This window comes from Labrus mixtus, chromosome 8 (assembly GCF_963584025.1).
Source record: "Labrus mixtus chromosome 8, fLabMix1.1, whole genome shotgun sequence".
NCBI classification, from domain to species: domain Eukaryota; kingdom Metazoa; phylum Chordata; class Actinopteri; order Labriformes; family Labridae; genus Labrus; species Labrus mixtus.
Window position 1 is genome coordinate 9,623,130 of NC_083619.1, and position 25,872 is coordinate 9,649,001.

The 25,872-nt window shown below is 40.8% G+C and overlaps 3 protein-coding genes across 3 annotated transcripts; 1 reads left to right on the forward strand and 2 right to left on the reverse strand.

The window, feature by feature from the left end:
- Positions 1-160: 160 nt before the first annotated feature.
- atp1b3a (ATPase Na+/K+ transporting subunit beta 3a) lies at positions 161-4,706 on the reverse strand. Its single transcript, XM_061044124.1, has 7 exons — positions 4,402-4,706; positions 3,074-3,202; positions 2,658-2,756; positions 2,342-2,535; positions 2,093-2,143; positions 1,447-1,533; positions 161-1,358 (listed from the first exon to the last, which is right to left on the reverse strand). Exons 1-7 carry the CDS (start codon positions 4,511-4,513, stop codon positions 1,191-1,193), a joined length of 840 nt encoding a protein of 279 aa, XP_060900107.1. The 5' UTR covers positions 4,514-4,706; the 3' UTR covers positions 161-1,190.
- A 2,808-nt stretch (positions 4,707-7,514) lies between these two features.
- Positions 7,515-16,723, reverse strand: gk5 (glycerol kinase 5). Its single transcript, XM_061044123.1, has 16 exons — positions 16,512-16,723; positions 16,313-16,406; positions 15,709-15,784; positions 15,469-15,562; positions 15,181-15,312; positions 14,129-14,204; positions 13,753-13,814; positions 13,576-13,649; positions 13,330-13,390; positions 12,898-13,024; positions 12,622-12,726; positions 11,821-11,915; positions 10,021-10,124; positions 9,884-9,943; positions 9,445-9,578; positions 7,515-8,807 (listed from the first exon to the last, which is right to left on the reverse strand). Exons 1-16 carry the CDS (start codon positions 16,635-16,637, stop codon positions 8,632-8,634), a joined length of 1,596 nt encoding a protein of 531 aa, XP_060900106.1. The 5' UTR covers positions 16,638-16,723; the 3' UTR covers positions 7,515-8,631.
- A 950-nt stretch (positions 16,724-17,673) lies between these two features.
- On the forward strand, positions 17,674-25,711 carry LOC132978812 (nucleolin-like). Its single transcript, XM_061044128.1, has 14 exons — positions 17,674-17,824; positions 17,917-18,009; positions 19,091-19,225; positions 19,837-19,989; positions 20,222-20,284; positions 20,378-20,501; positions 20,608-20,771; positions 22,627-22,756; positions 22,930-23,087; positions 23,223-23,352; positions 23,431-23,555; positions 23,724-23,850; positions 24,498-24,718; positions 25,400-25,711. Exons 2-14 carry the CDS (start codon positions 17,946-17,948, stop codon positions 25,453-25,455), a joined length of 1,650 nt encoding a protein of 549 aa, XP_060900111.1. The 5' UTR covers positions 17,674-17,824; positions 17,917-17,945; the 3' UTR covers positions 25,456-25,711.
- The last annotated feature ends 161 nt before the right edge of the window (positions 25,712-25,872 follow it).

A 25,872-nucleotide genomic window follows, 5' to 3' on the forward strand; every position in this document is an offset into this window, starting at 1 on the left:
GAGAGAAAACTAACAAACAATCTTTGAGACCCAGATAGATATACAGATCACGTTAAAGATATACAGTACATAGTTACAGTGAACTTTTTCTTCTAGCAACGCTTCCTCAGCGCCTCTCCATTTAAGAGTAATTTATACACTGTACCTTCTGTTTGTGTGCGTGTGTGTGTGTGTGTGTGTGTGTGTGTGTGTGTGTGTGTGTTTGTGCATGTGTGTGTGTGTGTGTGTGTGTGTGTGTGTGTGTGTCTCCTTGGCCACCATAGATTCGCAGCACCCTGCAAGGAGGAGCGAGACAACTTTTCTAGTCCTGGACGGCTCACCCGTATGTTGGCTATTGCAGTGGAGGTGAGTAAAAACAGGAAGACGGGCAGACAGACGGACATGCAGACAGACGGACAGACGGCACAAGACTGTTGTTATGGCTACGCAGGCCACAACACAAAGATCTATCTATAATTCCCTAAATATGGTAAGGATCACAATGTATTTATATGTAGAAAGGGACTTTGTAGTTGGCATTTCATATACAAGGATAGAGTGGCTATAGTTGATTATCAAGGTACGTTCCTATGAAATCTTTGTGATGTGATAATGTGAATACTCTGAAGATGTGTGCCGGAAATGTTCTACCTTCTCACTTGTTCTATACAGCAAGATAAAAATCCTCTCAACAATGGCGATAATACAGTCGTTCTTTAGAGAGATGAAAATCAACACTCACTTCCTGACAGCAGGAAGATCTAAAAACCATTAAAAAAAAAAAGAGACATATCTGCAATTACACAACAGCTCCAAATGGCTTGGTTGCGATGGCTATAAGTTATCTAATCACACCTATGCTGAAACCAAAGACTGAGGAATGAGGAGTGCAAAGGGGGGAATGAACGGATAGATAGATAGATGGAGGAGGAGAGCCTGTTTGATGGTCTGGGGATGTTTGCGGAGGTCAGCAAGGAATCATGAAGGAAAGAAAGGTCAGAAATGTCATCAAAGCAACATTCAGCATCTGTATCTAACTGGCTCTCAACTCATCTCTATCAAACTGTTTGGCCACACCCCTCCAAAAATGCCACCTTTGTGACATATTTGACACTTCCTTCCCTTTTATTAGAATTTTTAAACACAAATCCTTAGCAAACGCTGGCAGCCTCTGCATTGGGCTTCTCCCTTTATACCGTCTATGATCTTGTTTACTCGACAACCTTGATCCTGAAGGTGATGCGGCCCAGGAACTTGTCTCTCTCGTCGTTGTTGCGGAGGTCAGAGCCCTCTACCCTGCACTCCACCGCCAGCTCCTTGTTGTAGTCCTCCTTGGTGAGCAGCAGCTTCACGGCCACAAGGGGCTGCACATAATTCTCCTGCATGAAAAAAACAACAGACACTTGTCAATAACATCCATGTGAGGATGTTAGCGAACGTGATCTGAGCGAAAGGAAGGATACTCACATGGATTCTCTTTCCGTAGTAGGGGAAATACATCTTATCAATACTCCCCTCACTTGGGAAATACTGCATTTGAATTGGGTTTTCTCTCTGCAAAAAGGAAATTATGTTAGTCAATGTAAGTATCATCAATGGATGTTTATTTTAATTGTTAAGTTTACAGCAAATGAGACATTTGTTTTTTACAACATTACATGAGACAGGACACAAAAAAGACAATTAATGACCCTAAGTTGTTAGCGAAGAAATTGAATGAAGTGGAAAACATGAAGTGTTGTGCTTATAATGTGCTTAAGGACATTTGTTACTGAAATTTACGCTTGTTAGAGTCAAAACAGCTTTAATATGGCACTATGATGGGTATAAAGGCATCTGCATAATGATCTGTTACATAATAGAAAATGTATTAACACTCCTACTGGCCTTATTATCTTTTGAATTTACATATTATCTTACCCTAAAGCCGTCAGTGACAGCATGCAGAAAGAAATCAGACACAAAACAAAGAAAAAAGAAGGAAGAAATGAAATCAACAAAAAAGAAAAATATTGAGACAATTATGATCACCAGTGCTATTTTTATGAAAGAAATGAAAAGGACACACTACACATACAAGCAAGTCACACATGGATGATATTACAGTGTTTACTTTGACTGTGCAGTTGATGTAAGGGTCTCCGCGGGGCCTCAGGCCAATAATCTGTGAGGTGAGGGAAACAGTAGAGGGTGAGACGGCTGCATGTGATTTAATTCACATAATGTTTTATTTCGGGGAGAGAGATTAAATGAGTACAGATTAGATGCTGTCAGGGAAGGAAGAAAGGGTTGAAAAGATAGATGAAATATTACATTTTTAAAGCAGTTTGATTCTAAAGGTAGGTCTGGTGATGTTTGTTACCCTGTTCATTTTGAGCAGAATGCATGGTCGTCCCTCAGAATATCCAAAGTTGGTGTCGGAGAGGCCGGAACAGAGACTCAAGAAGCTCCTCTTGAAGCGACAAGCTTTCTTGATCATTTCCTCGGTGTCTTCCTGATTAAAGTAGTCTCCTCGAGTGCAGTCAAGGTTCTTCTCCTGCTCAGTATCATTGTAGCCTGAGAAAGAGTGAGGATGTTTTGAGATTAAAGGAATGAGTCATTGGTAAAAGGTCCAGGAGAGTGGAATCTGTTTTAATATTCATTTATCGTTCTATCAGGGAGGGGGGGGGTGCACTTACTCTGCAGGAAGGACTCCAAGTGTTGGACGTACTGAGCATACTTCAGCGGGTCGGATTTATTGAAAGCGATGTCCAGTGCATGTGGACGTATCACCAACCCTGCCAGAAACACAAAACCATGTAAACATTGAGTAAAGTAGCAAACAATAACAACAGGAGAAACTAATGCACATCCAGCATTGGAATTTGTCTCAAATTACAAGCTGGACAAAAAACATTCCTGGCCTCGCAGCTGATATCACACAGGAAGAGACTTTCAAAACAGATCGATGCAAAAAGCAGCTGTAATGTTGCACATTATTGTGACAGCAGCTCATCAGTGCTAACATGAATAATGAATGCCTAAAAGAGAATTTACTGCAGCTGAAAGCCCCTGTTTTCCTCCCCCTGTTTGGAGAGTGTGGAGAGACACTAACCTGGACTGGGAACGCGGTCTCTGTACCTCGGCACATTGTCATCCAGTGTGAGCAGCATCACCCACATGGTCAGGGCAAACATACCGGCCAGGAAACAGTAGAAAACCAGGTAGAAGAGCAGGATGAGGGCTGAAGGAAGTTAGAGGAAATGAAGGAGAAGGGAGACATAATGAAGAAAAGAGACATAAAAACAGGTCATGTATAATTCACTATAAGCTTTTCCCACACACAAGCTCAGACAAATGCTTCCTGGAGTTCACTGGAGAAAACTGACATTTTAATGCAAAATCCCTTTGAGAGAAACCATTTTGGATTGGGGGGGATGCTAACATGCTAACAAATTTGAACCCATTTTCACTCGAATCACACCTGATTTAGGGACAACCTAATCTATATCATTTAAAAGGGTGGGAGAGAAAATAGAGCTGTGTTGTGGAAACATCTGACTCAAAATGGTTCACGACCATCCAGCCTGCACAGCATGGATGCCCTCTAAGTTGATAGGAGGGGGGAAGAAAAAAAAGGGATGGACCCCTCAGCTTCCTGCTGTACATTTCCCCTTTCTCTCCTTCCTCTCCAACAGTATCCCACAATGCACCTGCCTAGTGGGTGAAAGAGAGAGAAAGAGGAGAGAGGGGAATCCCATTTGACCTTGACAGGCATGCTAATGTGGGCGGCCATGCAACTGCAATGGAGCATCCCACTGCACAGCAACACAGGGGCCCAAGCAGCCCGACAGCACCGCACGAGCCTATAGGAGCCGGCTGCAAGAGGGAGGGTGGAAGCTGTGTTTCTACCTCACCGTGGAAATGGCCAGGCAATCATTACATAAAACAATGTATGGTCTGATGAGACATCATCAGCTCAGGAATGCTGTAGCACAGTCCTTATGGATGATTAGGTAATGGGGGGTTTATCATCTGGAGTCTCCATTATAGAATCTTCATAATCATTTATATTCAGGAGATAAATACAGCTAAAAATAAATGTCTGCTGTTTAATTGATGATCACCTGGTTGGTTATTTCTGTCTATGCAGCAAAGATGGGCTGAAGCACACCTTTCCTAGCATCATTAATCTCCCTCTTGGTACAGGCTTCTCCTTTACACCTTCAAGTAGGCCAATGATGGCTCCTCCGCTGAAACAATATCTATATGACTGTCATTGTAGCCTCATCCATCCATGCACAGAAATATAAAGTAGGTTTTCACATTCAAGAGGGACGCATCTATGTAAGCTTTGTGAGGAAACGGAAGACGCCACATTAGGTGCGTGAATGTCAAAGCACGTCTTCTAATTGAATGCTGTATAAATTGGGGGATTCTTACCCCAGCTGCTGGCCGTGCGACCCAGCACCTCCCCGGTCCTCGGGTTGTAGATGGAGTCCTTCCAGCTGGACGTGTTCTCCTTGTTGGCCGGTTTATCCTCGGTGCTCGCCATGGTGATGTCTCTCTCTTTTTTTTTGTGCTGTTCTTGGTTTTATGGTCCAAAAAATGTGCGCTCTCTTATTATCCCTTTCAAAAACGCAGAAAAGGGGGCAGCGGGCGATGTGGACAGGGAGGCAAAGAAGAAGCCGGCGAGGCGGCGGTGAGTGGAGTGGGCGGTGTGGAGAGAAAAGAGAGAGAGGAGAGAGAGAGAGAGAGGAGAGAGAGAGAGTGAGAGAGTGAGAGAGAGAGAGAGAGAGAGAGAGAGAGACCAAGAGAGGGAGAGAGCGAGGGAGAGCAGAAGGAGAGATGTTCTGCTGGAACAAAAAAAAATCAAGAAGGGGAAGGTGAGGAATGAGAAAGAAGAGAAAAATCTGTGACGTGCACACAAGCCCCGCCGTGGCAGCTGATGCAGTGCGAGCAGATGGATGTACATTGGCTAATTACGAGAGACGCACGGAGACGCACAAATTATAAATAGAGCGCACCAAATCTCTCTTATCATCAGTTATAATATAATAGATACAAGTGTAGGGGAACAGACTAAGGTCTCCATTTTTCATCCAAGGTTTGCCGGCCTGGGGATCCTTCAGAAAACACAATCAAAACGACAAATTAGAGGTGCACACCAATAGTGGGCTTGTATTTCTAATTAAAGTAGCATATCTGTCTTCTTCTTCATTATCATGTGTCATTCAGAGTCCTTACAGGTTCACAACATAACAATAACCAATCCAGTAGGCAAGAGTAGGCCTATGTTTCGATATCTATAAATGCTCTCCTCAGAAAGGCAGGCACACACACACACACACACACACACACACACACACACACACACACACACACACACACACACACACACACACACACACACACACACACACACTTCTTTATATTTAAGTAAATGCCAGTGATCGGAATATCTGAGGCCCATGAGGATGCTATTTGTAACTGACTGGTTCAGCATAGATATTTGGAGCATTAGCCAATCCTTGTTGCTATGGCAATCCAGCACTGCTGAAAGAATGGTGTGTATGTGTGTCTGAGAGAGAGGGAGAGAGAGAGAGAGAGTGTGTGTGGTAGAGAGAGTTACTGTATTATAATTATTGTGTTTTGTATTGCTAAAATTAAAAAAAAAAAAAAATCCATTTCTGTTTTTGTGTGCATGTATGTCAAATTGTACTTTGATACTTTGGCAAATTTGTCTTGAAATGTTCCTGCCAAAGAAGCTCTCAGATTAAAGTTGAATTTAATTGTTAAACAGAGAGAGGGGGAGGGGGGATGGGGGGACAATATGGCTACTGTACCAATTCATCTATTCTTAAATAGCCTACAAACTATTCATTAGCACACAAACAAGTTCACATACTTGGATATTATATTGAGTTTCAAATATCAATATATTTTATATATCTCAATTCTAGTGTGATTTTTCTCATAGTCATGTTTCACAGTGTGTCTGTTCAGATATTTGTACTGTGACCCATTGGCAACATTGTTCTTGAAACTTTCATGCCAATAAAGTCCTTTGAGTTAAATTGGATTAAATTGAGGGGGAAGGGGAGGGGGGTGGAGAGAGAGAGAGAGAGAGAGAGAGAGAGAGAGAGAGAGAGAGAGAGAGAGAGAGCATAGTGTGCACTGTAAACAGATGTGTCAAAGTTAACAGAGAACAACACTTTTCTTGGGGGAATAGGGCAAAGCTGCCATAGTATGCCAGCTGTTCATACATTCATATCAATAAATGAGCTTCAGTTGGTGAATAAATCCCTCATTGAATTCATATTCAAGCCTCTGCCCTGTCGCTGTGTGCAGCACGTGTACAGCATGTCATGCCACTGACTAAAGTGAACTGAGCTGAGATAGATGGAGTAAGGTATTCAGGCAGCTGGGACACTTACCGGATGAAAAAAAAACAAGACAAAAGCTTAACTTCCAACCCCCTGACACTCCAGAGAACCCCAGTGTGTCACAAACAGAAGAGAGAGAGAGAGAGAGGGGAGTTATATAATGACCCCTGATGCAGGGTTCAGCTCGTATGGGGGAGGGGGACCAGAGCCGTGGTCGCATTGCATCCAGTTCCTGCTGTCAGTTTGAATTTATTGCAAGGCAGGGTCCACCACAACTCATACAATGCGGATACCAAGCACAATACCAGCACACACACGCACACGCACGCGCGCACGCACACACACACACACACACACACACACACACACACACACACACACAGACGAAAACACAGCCATTTTACTGATTAGTGCGAGAGCTGGCATCACTGGTTCATGGGCTACTCCTGTCTGTCTCAATCCAGCACATTTTTCTCTGTGAAGGCATCCCACTACAAACCAAGCCCACTGGATATAAAAACTGCCCTTGTTTGATTGACAGGCAGCAGAGGAGGGGTTTGTGCAAAAAGGCTTTACTGTATATCTCTTCGCGAATTTCTCCCTCTTCCTCTAAAGGGACAAGCACACAATCCTCCCATTGTTTGGGAAATCCCCCTTTCTGTGCACTCAATTAGCGCCCCTTTCACCATACCAGCACCATGAGAAGGAAAACACACCCCATTTGTTCTGAGTCACTCCATCCGAGAGCTGCCATAGCAACCATCACAGCCAGATTGGTCACATCAATGGGAAGCAATCCCTGCACTCATCTGAGCAGCCTGTGTTTCTGATAATTCCCCTGTCACAAGACAAATGGCATTTCCCTAGAGTGCGTGAGGAGGTAAAATCGTTTAGACAGCATCTGTTCACTGGCCATGTCGGTGACACCGACTGTGCACACGCCACACTCCAATCAACACATGCAACTTCTCATCAATCTTTTTAATACCACACTCAAGTCCATCACAGTTTCATGCAATTTGGTAGCAAATGTATAAATGACCTCCTATTTCTCTGCAGCTCAGGATAACATTTGCCATTCAACAATTGAATTAATTATGAAGTGTTAGAACATGACTGCTAAGGTGTTAACTGATGAATTATGCACAAATACGCTTTGCATTACAAATCTTTTGTATTTAGACATTTTATTACAGTATAAAGAAAGGTGGAACATGTTTTTTAACAGCAAGAATACCACATCTAGAATGACATAGTTTATTTATACAAGTATTTTTAGTTCATCAACAGAGTTCATTAGGTCAAGAAAAAATCCTTCAAAAAAAAGATATTTCGGACATCATCATGACTAAAAACGCAGACCAACAGGTCAGATAATGACTACAAGACACAGTCACATTCAATATATCTATTCCTATTCATCCTACTTGTACTGCTATTTGAGGCCAGTTCAGTTTTATTCCTGATCATCTTGTTCTTAAACAATACATTTATTATTGTAAACATGTATACCTTAAAATTGCTTCATAGCCAAATTTAAGTCAACATGAATTTATGAAAGCTGTTTTGGCAAAGCAAAAAGTCCATCACTTACTTATACTCACAGAGAGAGATGTGTGATGGATCACAGAAGCACTCAGATCCAGTTGGATTCCCGTACACATGCAGGTGTGTGTTCCAGTTACAGTCAAACAAATCATCACCACAATCAGTCATTGTGTTCAGTGTAAAGATGAGTTTAAGTGCTGTTTTAGAGACAAAATCTATCATTTGATGTTATCCTTTAAAAACTATTTATTTTTGTTAATACATTCGGAGCTCGAGCCGTCATGAACAGAAAGGTCAGGCTCTTTCCTCACAGAGGATCATGTATGAATGTAATATCAATGTTTGACTGGTTGCTGATTAGCATGTGGTTGCTATGGCAGAGTTTATACATCAAAGAGCTGCAAAAGCAATAGCGCCCCCATGTGGGTAGATGTATACATATAGATAGATGTATACATAACAGTTTAAATAATGTAAAAAAGGAGGTACTTTTGGCTGGAAAATATGTCATGAAATAAAGAATCTGATAAGACTGCTGCAAGTTAAAGGTCAAAGGTTAAAACAATAATGTACATGTAAAATACTTCAAGTGAAGCTAGCTGATTGCAGTTAAACCTCTATGGACCTTTGACATTTCACCTTCAAAAGAATTATCTACTTTCACATGACGTCAGAGCCCATGCCATACTTTCCCTCTTGTCCAAACCCTGGATTTTCCTGACTGTATGCCTGTCCAGTTTTAGGTCTTGTACCAGTTCATGGAGCGTTTGAGGGCTCTCTCCCAGCTCTGGGGGACAGGAGGGTACTCCCGATTTGGGTTGCCATTTAATTGGGCAACTTTGGGAGTTCTTCTAGGCAGAAAAAGCTCGTCGGTCCTCTGCAGCTTCTTCAGCTCTTCCCTGCTCTTCCAGAAGCCTGCAGGGATGAAAAAAGACAAACGATAATAAACACAAACCCTTTAACAATGTGTAACACCTGAGAGATTTGACCTCTACAAATCTGCACCAAAAAGGCTGCCAATGATGAAGGTAGAGATTTCTTTGCACATCGTGTAACAATACTGCTTACTGATCCACTAAAAACACATTTTCCTCAAACCCTTGATTCACATTAATATTCAGGAACCAGCACCTCCTGTTATGAAAACAACAACACACCTATCTTCAGTGTTTAATTCAATTACATCCTGACTAATAGATAAAAATCCAATGACATCATTTGAATAATTAATGGAAAACAGGTTACATAACAGAGAGAACATTTCACTTTGCTTCTTCTGCCGGTTCCAAAACTAAAAATAGGATTTTTGATCTTAACTTTCTTCAATGAAGCTCAATGTCACGACTAAGTATTTTGATATATATATATATATTTATAGAAATAAAGACAGTAAAAGTAGAACTGAGTGTTTGACAAAGCCACTTCTCACTTCATCCCCACATCACAAAGCTTCACACGACAACTCATGGATACAAACTCATGGATGACCTGCAACTCTGAGGACATCATCCCTCGTAATGTACATGCTGTGTTCCAGTGAGTGTTCGCATACCAACTTCGAGTCCAGCGACAAATGCGGCACCTAAACACGACATTTCATGGTGTTCAGGTCTGGCCACCTTTCTGCCGAAAAGGTCCGCAGTCAGCTGCATGACAAAGTCGTTGGAGGAAACTCCTCCATCCATCCTGAGACAGAAAAAACGGGCACTCAATTACACTGTTACTCACTTACTGTAAGAGAATCAGAGCAGAAACATATATCCATAATGTATTGCCAATAAAACTGCTGGACTGCATTAGTAGAGGCAACATACACAAGAGTGCACTCAGTTACACCCAGCATGCTGGCTAAAGTCCAAATCCTTCAATCAGATATTGCAATGTAAGCTGGGATATCACAGAGCTGTGAGATGAATATGTTGAGTCTCATGGACACACTGATATAACTACAGTCAGGTTTTCATTCACACATTGGTTTAATAAAACTGTACCTGATCTTTGTGATAGGAATGTGAGTTTCTCTCAGCATCAGCTCATACAGCTGCTTGTTTCTGCAAAGAACACGAGTAAGTTGGATAGGTATTAATGAGAGAGACCATTGAAGTCATTTAAAAGGAGGTGATCTCACCTGAAGGCAATAGACTCCAGGATGGCTCGGACCAGGTGGTTTTTGGTGGTTGAAGGTTTTAGGCCCATGAGGGAGGCACAGGCTTTGGGGTCGTTCAGAGGAGCCTTTGGATAAATGAAGTATATATAAGTATGCACAGTGCAGCTGTTACTATTACAACTATATACTACTCTTGATTTCACAACCACAAGAAAAACTGATAATCACATCTTATTTACTTTCTGTTCACTACAAACATTCAAGACACAAACTTACAACGGCTTGATCACAATGGAGGGCAGAGAAAAAAAAAAAGAGACACAGAACCATGTTACAGAGAGAGAAAAGATATTGAGCAAATCTTTGTACTTATCGGATATAAATCAAAATATATGAGAGTAAATAAACTTATTGTTTTGCTTTGGATGAATATTAGGAATGTCCCAACCTGATACTGAATATCGTTATTGTCCGTGATCAAGGACGTTTTTAAATAATGTCATGTGGTTCATGTAGGTTGTGAGGACTAGTTTTATTTAAGTTTCATTTAGGGGCTTCTTATTGTAGATAGTACAGTGGATATGGTCAGAAATCGGGGGAATTACATTACAAGAAGCCACAGGTCAGGTTTGAACCCGGGCCACTGGCTTGGAAGACTATTGCCTCTGTACATGTGGCACACGCACTAACCACTAGGCTACCCATAGAGCACACATTTTGATGTGAATTTTTCTGATACCAATATTCCCAAAATATACAAACATTATTATTTTTTACACCGTATAGAAGGCATTTAATTGTATCAACTCCAGTTCTGCTGTCATCTATACTGCCAACAGTAACGCTTACATATTAGTTGGTAGTGCATCAAAGCCTCTTTAGTAAGAGTAATACAATTATATTGTCTGTTTTATTATCTGTTGTTTATCATCAAAAGATGTAAACAACAACAATAAAAAAAACACTCAATGAAATGAGTCCATTGGCGTAGTTTAGGCAAAGGCAGCACCTGAAAATGACGGGGGGTGATTTCCTGAAATAAGCAAGAAGGCAAGAAAAAACGTCAGAGAGGGGTTGTTATGTGAGACATGGTTATTCTGTTTGACGTACAAAATAGATTCAGGAACAGCTCAAATGCAGAGCCAATCATTGTGCATCATTGTGAGCCAAGTGTTTACATGGGATATGTTTTTAATGTTTTTGAAGTTTGCACTTTGTTACTTAGAAAAACATCCTGTTTCGGATTGGGACATCCTCAGTGAATAAGGTTGTGTAAACACTAAACCAAATTCCTGCTGTACATTAAAGCGAATACATTTGTCACTGACACACTCTAAGTACGTATTTTCATGGATTTATTCATCTTGATAATTTTGTGGATATATCTTTAAATTGTGTCTACCATCTAAGAGTAACTCTTCTCTTAGGTTGAAGCTGTAACCATATCTATGTAAAACATCTCATAGCTGTAGAGTTATATTTGGTTTTGTTGTAAGCGAAGGTTTGCTGAGAATGAAATGTATATGTGTGACATTTACGAGTCAAGCTGATGTCTTCTTTCTTGCCTTATAGAGATGTACCAAAGTAGCCAAGAATTTGTAGGATGCACCTTCTAGCAGAATATAAGCAAGTCTGTTAACATAGAAACTTTGTCAGTTTGTGATTGTTAACAATTTGTGTTCTGTTGTAACTGTCTGACCTCGGGCCGATTAAACCGTAGAATAATCCACAGTCTGTTTTGCATTGAGTTTATACAGCAGCAACAACCCCCACCCAACACACACACACACAGACATGCACACTGCACTTATACACAACTACCTGCAAGCCGCTGAAGGAGGGGACGAAACACACACCGCCTGAATCACTGACGCTGTATGCCATGGCGCTGGTGCTCTTTACGTCAGAGAAGAGCTCTGTGGCAACACACAAACAAGCACGTACACAAATTAGCTCGTAATCTGCTGGCTGATAGTGTTTTGAGGGTAAGATGAACATCCTTCGATGATGCATCTGCGTACAGTATTTTAATGTATAACTTATTTCTTTCAGCGAGCAGCAGGTGGATCTGTGCTCAGCCACTTCAGAGCACCGGATTCTTTATGTACGCAGAGCTGAGTACTTATAGTTCACTTTTATTCACAGATCCAACACAATTCTCAAAAATAAATTGGTGTAATGTTAAACTGTAACGACAGAGTGGATTTCTCCACCACAGCACCCCTGGGTGCCCCTTGGGGCTGAGCCACGAACACAGACAGAGCAAACTGTGAGCCTGAGTCAATCTCAATTAGGTTAGACCAGCAGGTCCAGCAGGTTAGACTGTGCAGTCGGGGGACTTCAGAGCACTATTACATTAAAAGGTGCAGAGTAGAAAACGTCTCAGGTTGTTTATATATTTTGTGTTTAAATGTCTTTTTTCTGCTTATTATCATATTTCTGTATTTCTTTTGGATCTTTTAAATGTTTATTTCTATCTTTGTCTTGATGCTTTTTGATATCTTGTGTGAAGCCCTTTGTATTGTCTTGCTGCTGAAATGTGCTCTATAAATAAACCAGACTTTCAACAAGCAGCCACAATTCCTTGTGACAAAGATAAAAGCAGAAGTAATGATCACTCACCCAGCTCCTGAGCCCACTTAATAGCAGTGCCAGTGTCTGCTGAGTTTCCCTCAGCCAGGTACACTACCTCTGAGCCAATCTTCCAGCCCACCAGAGGATACAGACCTGCAGGATGGTAAAAAATAACTTTTTAAAACTACTGGGCCTTCTCTTAAAAAGAAACAGAAGAACAAAGAAACAAATGGAAACGTGTTGAGGCAAACACTGACATGTAGTGGATTTGTAGTGACAGATCTGAATATGATGACAATAATGTGTGTTTCTTTTTTGCTTTACCTGCTACAGACGTGTGCGGTTTGCTTCCAGTGTTGATGTCCATGAAGGTGCCTGTTCCCATGGTGATCTTGACATCCCCAACGTCAAAGCAGCACTCTCCAAACATGGCTGCCTGCTGGTCCGCCATCTATAGCAGAGGGACAGAGGATGTTATTTAACATGACGTAGCAGTGAGGAACATTCGATCAGTTAATCCTGAGCTAAAAGAAAAGAGTGTTTCATCCGTTTAGTTCTGTTAACAGTCTGCTACAGGCTCAACAGCACTGCTGATTAACTCGTCATGAATGTCCTTTATCTTTTTCTTTTTTTTTTACAACATAATTGCTCTGATACGAACTTGATAGACTTGAATCAAAGGGTTATAATTATTACTTTTATATCTCAATCGCAAAGATAAGAGTGTGTGTGAGGCCACAGACCTGGACAACTCACCACTGACATGATGGGGATGGACACTCCGAAGATGGACTGGTCTGTGGAGCCAAAGTTATGTCTGAGAGAGAAACCGGACAGAGCATCACATCACACTCTAAAATCATCATCAGTCCTCTCATAATCACAACTGGTGACAACTATTCTAACTAACTAAATCAGTCGAATGTTGACCAAAGTATTTTTGTGGTAATATGAATGTCTATACAGACTAGGTCTTGATAGAACTGGAAATGGTTAACTCACCCCGTGTTTTCTACTTTGGGAAATATTGAGAGAGGCAGAGACACAAGAGAGCTGAGAAACCCACTCCAACACATCTGTGAAATAATGAATTAATATGAATTATGAATTAACACACACACACACACACACACACAGAAAACTAAACAGAAATACAAATCAACACTACATAAGCCTCACCTGATAGGAGTCAAAAATTCCTGTTGCACTGGCGTTGGAGTAGTCGGTGGCATGGACGCGTCCTGAAACAGATTTGAAGACAAAAAAAGGTGTATCAAAAAACAAATTTCCAAAATGAGAAAAAAACCAAAAAACATTTCCCCGAATCCCCCCTCCCCCCTACAGGAGTAAGCTGAAACATTTCTGAGGGATTTCATCCAATCAGTGATGTAAGACTGGAAACACAAAGCACAAACAGCCCAGGACTTTAAACCCTGTTAGTCACTGTGTGAAATGCAAACTCATCGACTAATCATATGTTACTCCAAGCTGTTTTCTAAGCATATTGTGCTAATAGGGAGAGAGCATCCACATAAGCTTCACACGCCAACCTCACCTTTAGTGAGTTTGTACAGCAGCCAGGTGTCGATTGTTCCAAAGCAGCAGTTTCCTTCAGCTACCGCCTTACGAACCTGGAAAAAGAAAAAAAAACAAAAAACGAGATGAGGGTGAAAAGAGAAATGAGCACACAAGGGATCTGGTGATAATAATACAGCTACTACCTGACACCACCCCCCCCCCCCTCAACCCTTTAACACACATGGACTGGGAGGACTGTACACTCTGGTATGCTGTGAAAGAAGAAGAATTATTGAAAATGACCACAAATCACCACACATGTCAGTAACCATCTAGCTTTCAACGATGCTACCAGTCCAGGTGGGGAGCTGAAAAAATATAGTCCATCAATCTTTCTAATAAGATTATGACTAAATTATTTGATTGAGTCATTTTTCAAAGTAAAGCTCTAAAGACTTCCTGCTTTCTCTCTGTGTAACGTCATTTTTGAGATTTGGACTGTTGGTTTGGCAAAACAGTGAAGCACAAGTTAATGATGAGGAAAGTTTATCTACTGAAGTAAATGAAGTGGCGAAAGCTGTTGCCTCAGGGCACAAAGGTTCCTTTGTTGAAATACCTGGCTGTAGGGGCCTTTCTGTATGTTCTCCCCGTGCATGTGTCGGTGCCCTTCGAGTAAACTCAGATTATCTGGGGACTTTTCATTCCCCATGTGAGGTCTCTATATGTCAGTACTTTGCTTGACTGGCAACCTGTTCAGGGTGAACCCCAACTCTCAATGAATTAAATGAAGCATTAAACAAATGATCTGTCAGCGGATGAATGATTGTTTGATATAATCCACAAAGGAAATTGTTTGTTAGTGTGAAGTGTTCATTGTGTAGTCTTACAAATTAACTGCTGCACTTTAATGTCTTTTCTTTCTCATTTTAATCTGTGTTGTTTTTATATTATCAAAAAGTACTAGCAACAGTGATTCAGACTAGTAAATATGGGAGTTCCTCCTGTTTAAATGTCCCCACACACACACACACACACACACACACACACACACACACACACACACACACACACACACACACACACACACACCTGCTTGTAGTGTGTTAGGACCCAGATGAGGCGAAAAGTGACGTGTTGAGTGGAGAAGACTATCACACTCGCAGCGAGTGACCTCTTCTGTCTGGTCAGGAAGTACACCACCTTCATCAGGCCATGGATTGCCTGCGGTTGTCATGGAAACAATCAAAGTCATCCAGTGTAAATATGTTATCTTCATGTTAGCTGCGTTTGTATAATATAGAAGTACCACTTCTCCTTTGATGCCTTTTAACTTGCAAACGTACCCACTCAAAGTGAATGACAGGCATTCAGACTCACTTTCATGGTGCAGGATCTGTTCCAGGACCTCACCAGGTCTGCAGCCCTCTGGTCCTGCCAGCTGATAAAATTATGGAAAGGAACCCCAGTATTCCTGTCATAATAAAAGAGTGTATTTGAACTGGAAAAGGCAGGACAGAGACAAATGTTAACATGACTGTGCTGTCGGTTGTCTTTGTAAGTTTGCCTCAAGATCATGCAGATTTAGGACGCAGATCAGATAAAATGCATTTATTTTACCTGTCCCATGTTGTGAAAGTTCCTCGCTGGGTGGAGATGCCAAGGGTCTCCATCTGATACATCTGTACTCCTGCATCTAAACCGCGAGGACGGCGGCACAAAAACAAACACGCAATTTAAATTTGTTTTGGTGAGAAACAGGAAGCAAATGTGGCTTTTCAGCACAGACACAACTATGGCATGGGAAAAATGTCTAAATATCTTTTTTTTTTTGTATACGGCCATGGTAGACTTATGAATTTGAAAATGATCAAGTCAGTTTGGGAAGCTGCTCAAACATGCATGCAAGGTGTAGTTTTATACACAAAGACAACAAGGAACATGAAACAACAGGCTACAGCCTCAAACAGAGAGATAAATAAACACATGAACAACTTAACATGCTACAAGAAGGATGGTATTTATTTCAGTACTGCTGTGCCTAAAGTACAAATCCAATGTGTCAGAAGAATCTTAGCGTATGTCTAGCAGTACTTTTCTTGACATATCAAAACACACTGTGAATACAGGATTTGCCTTTTAACTGTGAAAATGAAACATACTCAGCCGAACTCCTTTGTTTCATTTTTGATTCATGAAAGAATAAGAATCCTTGATTGTGTACCTCGTACAGCTCCTGTGACCACAGTGATAAACCCTTTCCATAAGGCATCAGGGTCCATCTCCACTTGTCCCACTTCTGGGTACAAGGGCTGAACCTGGACACAGTATTACACAAGAAGAAATAGAAACATGATCAAGCAAGATTGTGTATATTTTGAGATGTGCAATTGGCAACAGGTACATCAGGAAGTGATTAATACCTCGGTTCTGCATGATCCTCGGATGTGTGCCTCCTTATCATAGACGTGACATCTGATAGATGTTGTTCCGACATCCACGGACAAAATGAAGCTTTCTGTCTTTAAACTGTTTCTCTGACTCCCCATTGTAGACTAACTGTCTTTGATGATCACAACCAGTCCCTTGTTGTCCGAAGTCAGCTCGTCATGTTCCAGTCTGGTTTTACAGTGTGACCTTACAGTCTAAGAGTTTGACCCGATAAAACCTTATCTGCCCCGGCCGGGTGAGCTGTAGCGTTGATGCTGAAACTCTGCCGACCTTCGGCCAGATTTACCGGTTCTAGTCAACACGCTGCTACTTCGAGGTCCACACCTTGTTATTGACAGTGTATGGTCCTCACCTTGATATTGACAGTGTATGGTCCTCACACAGAGACACAACATGTGTAGGAAACCACCAGGCTCAGTTATTCTGCAGATGATACAAAGAGTCAAACGCATGCCGCTGCTCTGTTTACTTCCTGCTGAGTACAGCGAAGGACACTGCAGCAAGTTCGGAGTTGCCTCTCTGAAGAGTCGAGCTAATTGCTAACATCACTTGGATGTCTGAAAATAATTTAAAAAAAACACGCATTTCCTCTTAATAGATTACTCACAGTTTCGTCTCCGTATCATGACAAAGAAGTCCCGCCCAAAAAACTGAAACGTCTTTTTTTAGGGGAATTTCCTTAGAAAGTATTTTGTTGAATTGTTTCACTTCTCAGTGTACATCCTGCCGGAATTCTATTTAGAAGAATGCAAAGTATTAAGCATGAAGTCCTGCGGGCACCCGTAGTCCAGAGAGCGCATGCGCAGTGCGTCGTGCAGAGTAGAGCATGTGGATGTTTTTAGCTCAGCACACGTGTTAACAGTACCCGCGTCGAACTGTGAGCTTTTTCAACACAGAAGATGGTAAAGATGGACAAGAGATGAACTTTACAATAACTCACAGTAATATTAAGCATGTTGTTTGAGCTAATCGTTGTTTGGTGACTTTCTCGTTAGCTGAAATATTTGCAGACAATTTGATAGTTTGTTGAAGTTCGAGCAGAGCCACATTTTAGCATTTAGCTTTAATGTAGGTTATGGGTAATCGACCAGTTTTCGGTGTTGAATTAGATGTTGAAAGAGGAGAGTAACACTGGTTCACATGTGATGACTTCATCAGACTTCACCAGTCACACACCATCATACTTTAAATATGTGTCTGTGTCTCTTTTAGGCTACCAGACGTAGCAAAAGACAAAGTAAAGGAAGCACCAGTGTTGTAGAAGCAGATGACACTGTTAAAGCTGGTAAGTCTTTTATTTTTAACAACAGGCTACTCTAATGAACACGTCTGTTTTGACACGATCATGTCAGTGAAATGTATCAATCACTTTTTCAGAAGGACAACCTGAGACTGTGAGTGAAGAAATGGTCACAACAGTGGAGGATGCTCCAACTGAGAGAAAAGGAGTGGAGGTCCAAGACGAACAAGGTGCAGCAAAGATACCCCACTTGATGTACAACTGTGATGCTGAGCTGTGTTTTAAACATGAAGACACCACACAACTGTTGCTCCCTGTACAGGAATATCTAAAAGACAAACAATTAAGAACAATTCAAACTTCACAAACAGCATATCACATAAAAAAACACACATTACAAACTACACTACATTCTCTTCAATACCAGTTATGCAAAGCTTTAAATCAGTGATCATATGATTAGACTTAGACTTTCTTTATTGTCATTCAAACTTGTACTTTACGGTGCAGATAAGAACGACATTTTGTTGCATTTGGCTCGTTGTAGTGCAGATAAAAACAGCAGCAAGTATTTACATAGAAAAATAAGGTGCAGATATAAATAGATATGTATAAAAATTACTATACAGATAAATATACTGCACGTTTGTGATGTGTGTTATATTGTCTTTTACAGTCCAGTGAGGTAGTCCTGTGTTGGGGTTAGTTCCTCTTGAGCCATGTTTTGTTATAAATAATATCTGATATGGGTGGGAAATAAGTTCCACTTTTCTGTGGCTCTTACTGAACATGCTGATTGTCTAAAACTAGTGTTTACAGTCACCTTATACCATGCCCTGCTTTCCCTAGTTAAAGTTCCTGCACAGGGACACACATTGTTCAAGTGGTTGTGGTGCCTGATCATGGATTAATTTATACATTAGACACTTGTCTGAAAAACAAAGAAAACTGTCAAAGGTCAATAAACTAGACTTGGTGTTGGTCTCAAAAGCTTAACACATCGTTTGTAGATAATTTATTAAGGTCCTGCCTGCTTGTGACACAGTAAGTTAAGTGCGTAAAGGGCTTAGCAGTGGCTACAGCTAATTGATTCCTGGAGATATGTTTTCTATGTTTCTGCAGCAGTGAGTAAATCTACTGTATCTCATACTTTACTCAATCCTGTAGAGAGTTTAGAAGCAGCTTGCTCTACTGTTTTAGCATGGCTGTAGATAACTGTGCCACCTGCATACATCTGGATATGGACTCTGGGCCAATCAGGGGGCAGGTCATTCATATTCAACTTTGTCACTAACAAAGCTGCATCTGTAGTTTCCCAGACGGACACGGTCATTGTGGTCAAAGGAAGTGAGTCCACCGTGACCTTGACCTGGGACAAGAAGAATGAGGAAGGAGAGCTGGATGAAACAGAAAAGGGAACCAGTGCAAGTGAGCCAGCTGATACTGGTAAGGGTGTTCATTACTCACAAGTCTTGTGAGTTACTATTGCATCACATTATTTTTTTGTTGGAAAGGGAATATCTGTTCTCTATTACAACTTGTTTATAACATACTTTGTAGTTGAGATGATGTTTTAGATCCTAAAATGCTTCTGAAGGTTTTTCTTAGTAACAGGGTTATTGTGTGAGTTACAGGCCTTCATACTGTATGTGAAATATGTCTACAGGAAGGGTTACATTACTACTTAATTCTTAAAATGAAGTTATTAATCCCTCACTCTGTTTTTATTTGTAATCAAATGATGTGTTTCTTGTTACTGAAGTTGTATGTTTTAGTTTTAGAGACATGCTTCAACCTAAAATGTGTCTTTAAGTGTGTTGCACTCATCCTCTTAAAGCTTCAGAATCAGAAATACTTTCAACCAGGGAGATTGATTGATTGATAGATTGAGTGGAGGCTGTAAAAGAAAATATTTAGCTGCAGCCTTTCACTGTCTTATAAGACAACTGGGACTATGTTTGGGTCGGGGAAACATCAACTCTCCAGCTGATGTTGTCTGTTGAACTGAAGATGCTTTGTTTTCTATGCGATGTTAATAATTGGACTTCATCTTTTAGATGTTCAGATGGACACAGTCACTGAAGAGAATGAAAGCACACCTACAGTAACTGTGACAGAGGAGAAGAAGGACGAGGAAGGAGAGAGAGAGGAGGATGTCAATAAAGGAACAGATGGCGAAGGTGGACAGGTTGTAGCTGAAGTGAAATCAGGTAAGGATGTTTTCAAGAGTGAATAATCTGAGGGTGATGATAAAACAACCGTCTTACACATTTCACTGTCCAGCTCATAGAAAGTTACTCGTGTTTCACAGCAATCTTAATACCAATGATATCAGATGAGAAAGAGTTCCTGCACGTGGGGCTCAAAGTGTTCTGTGATCGTGTCAAAACTGATGATGTTGTACCACTTCACTAACGTTTGTTTTGTCTGTTTCTGTGAAAGGGAAACGGAAGATAGACTCTACAGAGACTTCACCGTCAAAGAAAACTAAGCTTATGAATGAAGGTAAGAACTCAGAATAAGACACACTGCGGCATGTTTTTTTCTGTCGGTAAGAGAAACATCTTTACATATGTGTCTGCCTTTTTGTTTATGTAGGTTTTTGTCTTTATGTTGGCAACCTGAACAACTCTAAAACATTCGAGGAAGTCAAAGATGCATTAGCAAATTACTTCATGACACAAAGTCTCCTGGTTCAAGACATCAAACTAGACCGCTCCAGGTGAGTACAGTGTTTCAACTTTGAACATTTTTAGTGTGAAGATTCTACATCGACTGACTCCCCTGCTCAGAGTGAACTCAAAGGTGATAATGCTTTGCTGTTGCAGAAAACACGCACATGTAGATCTGGCCTCACAGATGGATTTGACCAAAGCCTTGACGTTAAACGGACAAATGATGCTTGGCAAGCAGATGAAGATCGCCAAAGCTAAAGTCAAAAGTGAGAACACACAGAAGGTGAAAAGCAAAGATTCAGTCGAGAACAAAAAAGGTACGTTTAGCTACACATGAATTTAAGTTCTGTAAACATTAAACCTTTTATTTAAAATAGTTTCAGTGGCCTTCACTTATCAAATGTACGTACAGCAGAAAAATGGGTGTACGGTCATTTCCACGCAAAGTTTGGCACTTATCAATTTGGACGTGAGCGGAGGGTACGCTCAAATCTCACGCCAGGTCTCAGTTCGTGTATGCACGTTTTCAACTCAGTGTGGACTTGTGCTGCAGCGAATCTGTCTGTGTCAGAGAATAATTAGATCATACTATAACAGTGCTTGTTAAGACGGATAGATAGAGGTTCACAGATTTACTGTTAGATAAGATATCTCAAATGTATTTTATATTACGCTCCACCTCAAACGATCTCTGTAGGCTAATTTGCTTTTTAAATAATGTTGAGCATCGCCAGCTGTCAGGTGATTTATTTAGTTGTGTGTTTTATTTGATGAATTTTTGTTTGTTTAATCAAATTACTTTAAAGATTAAAGATTAGAGAGGCTGCTTTCAGTAAATACATGTTAAACGTTCATGCGCACAGGAATATCACTGCAGAAAATACTGAGACAAATTAAAACAGAAAAACTAAAAACATTTACTTTAACAGGACAGAAAAACTTCCAGAGGACAGTAAATACAACTTTTAGCCTCTGAATATGAAATATTTAGGGATACAGAACATCATCATTAGATCATAACTAATCGGTATGTCCAGAGATTAAAATAATAAATACGCTGATGTGCCACATGCGTAATTGCGCACAGCAGACGCACATAGGCCAGAGACTACATGTGACAGAATAACGAATAAAGAAATCCAGGGGGCTGTAAGACGGAGTCAGGAACTTCTTTTATGTAAGTGTTAAATTCTTATGTTTGGAAAGAAGGCTAATCGGATGAGAAGTGCACATTGTACAGCGTTTGATCAAACACTTTATTCATGTGATGCAGGACGTTTCAGGTTTCTCTTCTCTTTTAAAGTCTCATTAATGGCGAGCTGCCAGTGCAGCCGACGTTATCCGACACAGATGCAGGTTCGCCTGTACCACTTGTGCCTAATATTGAGGCTGAACCGATGAAAGAAGCCACTCGCTCCACGATCTGGGATAATTTCAGGTGGGGTACGGCTGGCGTCCTCTGGTCCGCTCCGGGTGCTGCTTCTTTTAAGACCCCCAACACTAGGTTACATTGTAGGGATCGTATGGTCTGACAAGGTTTTTTAAACTAAAAGTATTTAAAAAAATTATATTATAGGCTAGATTATGTACGTTACATATCAAATTAAATTAAATATTAAAAACTCCGCTGGAGTTCGTTTATCCACACCAACACTGATGAGATTTCCATGCAGGCGTATTTCTTCTGAAGCTCTTTAATCCTACATTTCAGGCTGCCAAACAACACAATGTTATTCTTCTTTACTTCTCTCTGTTATGGTGTCACTCAGGTCATATCTCGTTTCTCTTCTTTGCCGTATTACGTATCTCCATGCCGTAAACTCTGAGGGCGAGGACAGCTGAGCCGTGAATATATAGGGGCGTGGTATTTAAATGACGATCGTTTCCAGCCACCACACTTATCAACACCCGGTCTCGCGTACGCTGTGATCAACCAGATACGCACGTTTCATAGGTCCCACATGGACTCTGTCGTACGATGATTTCTACACCCAAATCTACGGTGGTTTCTACACCAGATTGATAACTGAGGGCCATTGAGTTCACTTCACAAGTTTAGGTTTCCTTTTTAAACGGTGTAATTATGTGTGATGACAGTTGAATGTAAAACATTACAAAGTCTGAGAAGATATATTTACTGATTTTCTGACTTGTGGAATATCCCGTTTATAGCAGCCAGAGATGCCAAATGTCTGTTTCTGAAGAACATCCCATATAGCGCAACAAAAGAAGACATCTTAAAAATCTTTGGCAAGGCCGTCACAGTCCGGTTTCCTGAAGGAGCAGAAGGCCCAACTACAGGGTGAGGGCTTTGAACACCTGCATTCACTTTCACTTCCTATGTTTACGACTGTGGCAGATGTGTAAAACATGTATACAGTTTGTAAGTGCATTGTTGATATTTATTTCAAAATAAAACTATGCATTTATTGGACGTTTTTGAAAACAGCTGTTCTTGTTTTTTTCCCCCCGCAGTATTGCCTTTGTCGAGTTTGAAAATAAAGCCATTGCCGAGAAAGTTCGGCAGAAAAAAAAAGTTGTTCAGATCCAAGGTCGGATTCTGATCGTCGACTCTGTAGGAACAACAAATGTTCCTAAAGTCACAAAAGCAAATGACGACAACAACAGTAAAGGTAAATACCAGGCATTTAGATATGAACTGTTTATAGTTGACATGATACTGTAGATATATATTAGTGTTTTTTTTAAAATCTGAATGTAGGTTACATTTCAACTTTGGATAAATAAAGTTTTCTTGTGCCTCACAGCTGCAGTCCTTCCAAACAACAATCTGTTTGTGAGTGGTCTGTCTTTCAAAGTGAAAGAGAAGCAACTCAAGAAAGTCTTCCAGAAGGCTCTTAATATAAACATACCTCAGAGCAAAGGCAGACCAAAAGGGTGAGTATTAGTAAACTGTCCTACTCTTTCACAATAAAACATTCAACATTCTCAACAAAGATCTGTAATTCTTTGCAGATTTGCATTTGTTGAGTTTGCGACTGCGGAGGACGCTGAAAAAGCTTTGCAGTCATCCAAGAACATTGAGATCTGCAAAATGCCGATCAAAGTTCAATTCTCTGAGAGGCCAGCGAGGGGGAACGGTTTGTGGGATTGTTTATACCATACTTCTATTCATCTACCAGTGTCATCAAATCTGAAAAACACAGTTTGATCGTAATACATCAATTTCAACTGTCCCCAAATTCAGTTTGTGTCGTGATGCATTATGAACACTGTAAAAACTAAAGTGTTTTTTTTTCCTTTTTAAGTTCAATCAAAAACACTGATGGTGAGCGGCCTGGCTGAAAAGACGACTGCAGAGACTCTAAAAAGTGTTTTTGATGGCGCTCTCACTGCACGAGTCATTTTAGACAAAGAGACAGGAGCTTCAAGAAGGTTTGCAGCATACACACTCATTTCATAATTCACTAAAAAAAAGGTTAAAGGTAGAGTCAGTAGAAATGTTGGTTGCAGCTTGTAAACTCAACATTCACATTTGGCATCCTTCTCCTCCTGGGCTAATAAACCACCAGAAGCGCTCACCTACTGCAGGGTTAGCGTGTAACTACACTGCTTGTAACTACACTGCAAGCTACCTGAGAATTTGACATCTGTTGTGACGGAAATGTTGACAAATTTGCAAGCTAGCACAAGATAACTGCTGGTGTTTAGCACCTGCCTGTCCAACAGAGAGCAGAACATTAAGCATCCGCATGTGAAAACCAACTTATAGTTCACCCTCGGTTTGGAACAAGCCAGCCTTATCCTCTTTGAGTTTAGCCTCACTGTGATTATATGTTCTCTTCTTTGCTGATATGTCGGCATCCACAATATTCAACCAAAACATCGACATCCTGGCAGGCTCTCTGCAGACACAGTCACCACCACACATGTATGGAGGCCAATGAGTGATGATTGAGCAGCATTACCTTTGTATTCGGCTACATTTATTTTTCGTTTTTCTTACAGTTACTGACTCTGCCTTTAAGTGTTATTAGCAAAAGTCTTCCGTAGACAAAACTTTTTTCATTCCTTTTTCTCAGGTTTGGTTTTGTAGACTTTGAGAGTGAAGTAAACGCCAAAGCTGTCAAAGAGGCCATGGAGCACTGTGAGATAGACGGCAGCCAAGTGACTCTGGCTTATGCCATACCTAAGAGTGAAAAAGGCGACAAACGAGGCCTGTCAGGGGGGCGTGCTGGGGCACAGCCTGCAGGCCGGGGGGCTGCCAGAGGAGGGAAGGCCAGAGGAGGGAAGGCCAGAGGAGGTAACATTTAAGTTTAACTGCTTCATCAAAGTGTCATTAAAGTTGCTACTTCACGAGTCTCACAAAGAGATATACAGGTTCAGGGTATTTTTAAAGCTGCACGTATCACTGTTTTTTACTTAGCAATGATTTAAAAGACAACTTTTATTTTGAAAGGGTTTTGCCAATGACGAACACAGAATAGTTGCAGTAACCTGCTGTTCTCATTTATAAAAGCTTTTTAGCATCTCTCAGCTCATTTAGTTTTTTCTTTCAAACTTCACTTTTATCTTAAATTTGTGTTCAGCCGCAGCAGACAGCTGTTTTTGAAGTGACTGCTGACTCATCTTGACACCTGCCAAGAACCAACTAGCTCACAAAGCTAGCAACAAGCTAACAAAGAGTTTAATAGCAGCTACAGAGCAACAACAGAGATGATTAAAGTTTAGTTTAAAGTGAATGCTGATGTTGATTTATCTCCGCCAGATGTTTTAGTTTCCATTAGTTGACAGACATCTCTATAAGTTCATGTGCATAGGTGTGAGAGCTGGCTGCACGGTGACTGCACACAAATGATGGATGAAAATGAACTAATGTTGTTGAGTTGGATAGTGAACGCTCTTAATCTACACTACGGTTTTGTTTTTGAACAGATTTGGTTTGATATAATTGATTGAAAGTAATAATAATGCTTTCTTTCAGGTAAAGGACCAGGACCTCGCATGTTGAAGAATGCAGTTAAAAAACATAAAAAATGAATAAAGTTTGACTTTCCTTCTCATGTGTTTGAAATATACAGACTGTGTAATGACTTCTACCCTGTTATTAGTCCTGTTAGGACATGTGACACTTCATCATTTTAGCTGTTATAATTTGAACTCTGAACCTTCCTGTTCTTAGAGAAGAATAACCCTGACTTGTTTTACATTTTATGCTCATTATGTGACCTGTTTATTGATGTATAATCAAAGTGTTATATTTCTATTGTAACGATAAAATTATTTGAAAACTAAACCAGCTGTCTTTTTTACCCCCCCCCCCCCCCCCCCCCCCTTTCAACCACCACAACATCTGCAGTCAAACCCAAAAGGTTGCCGCAGGACCTGCAGCAATCTCAGCAGCAATCTCGGCCAAACCACAGTTTACTTATTCTGTCACTGACCTGAAATAACACC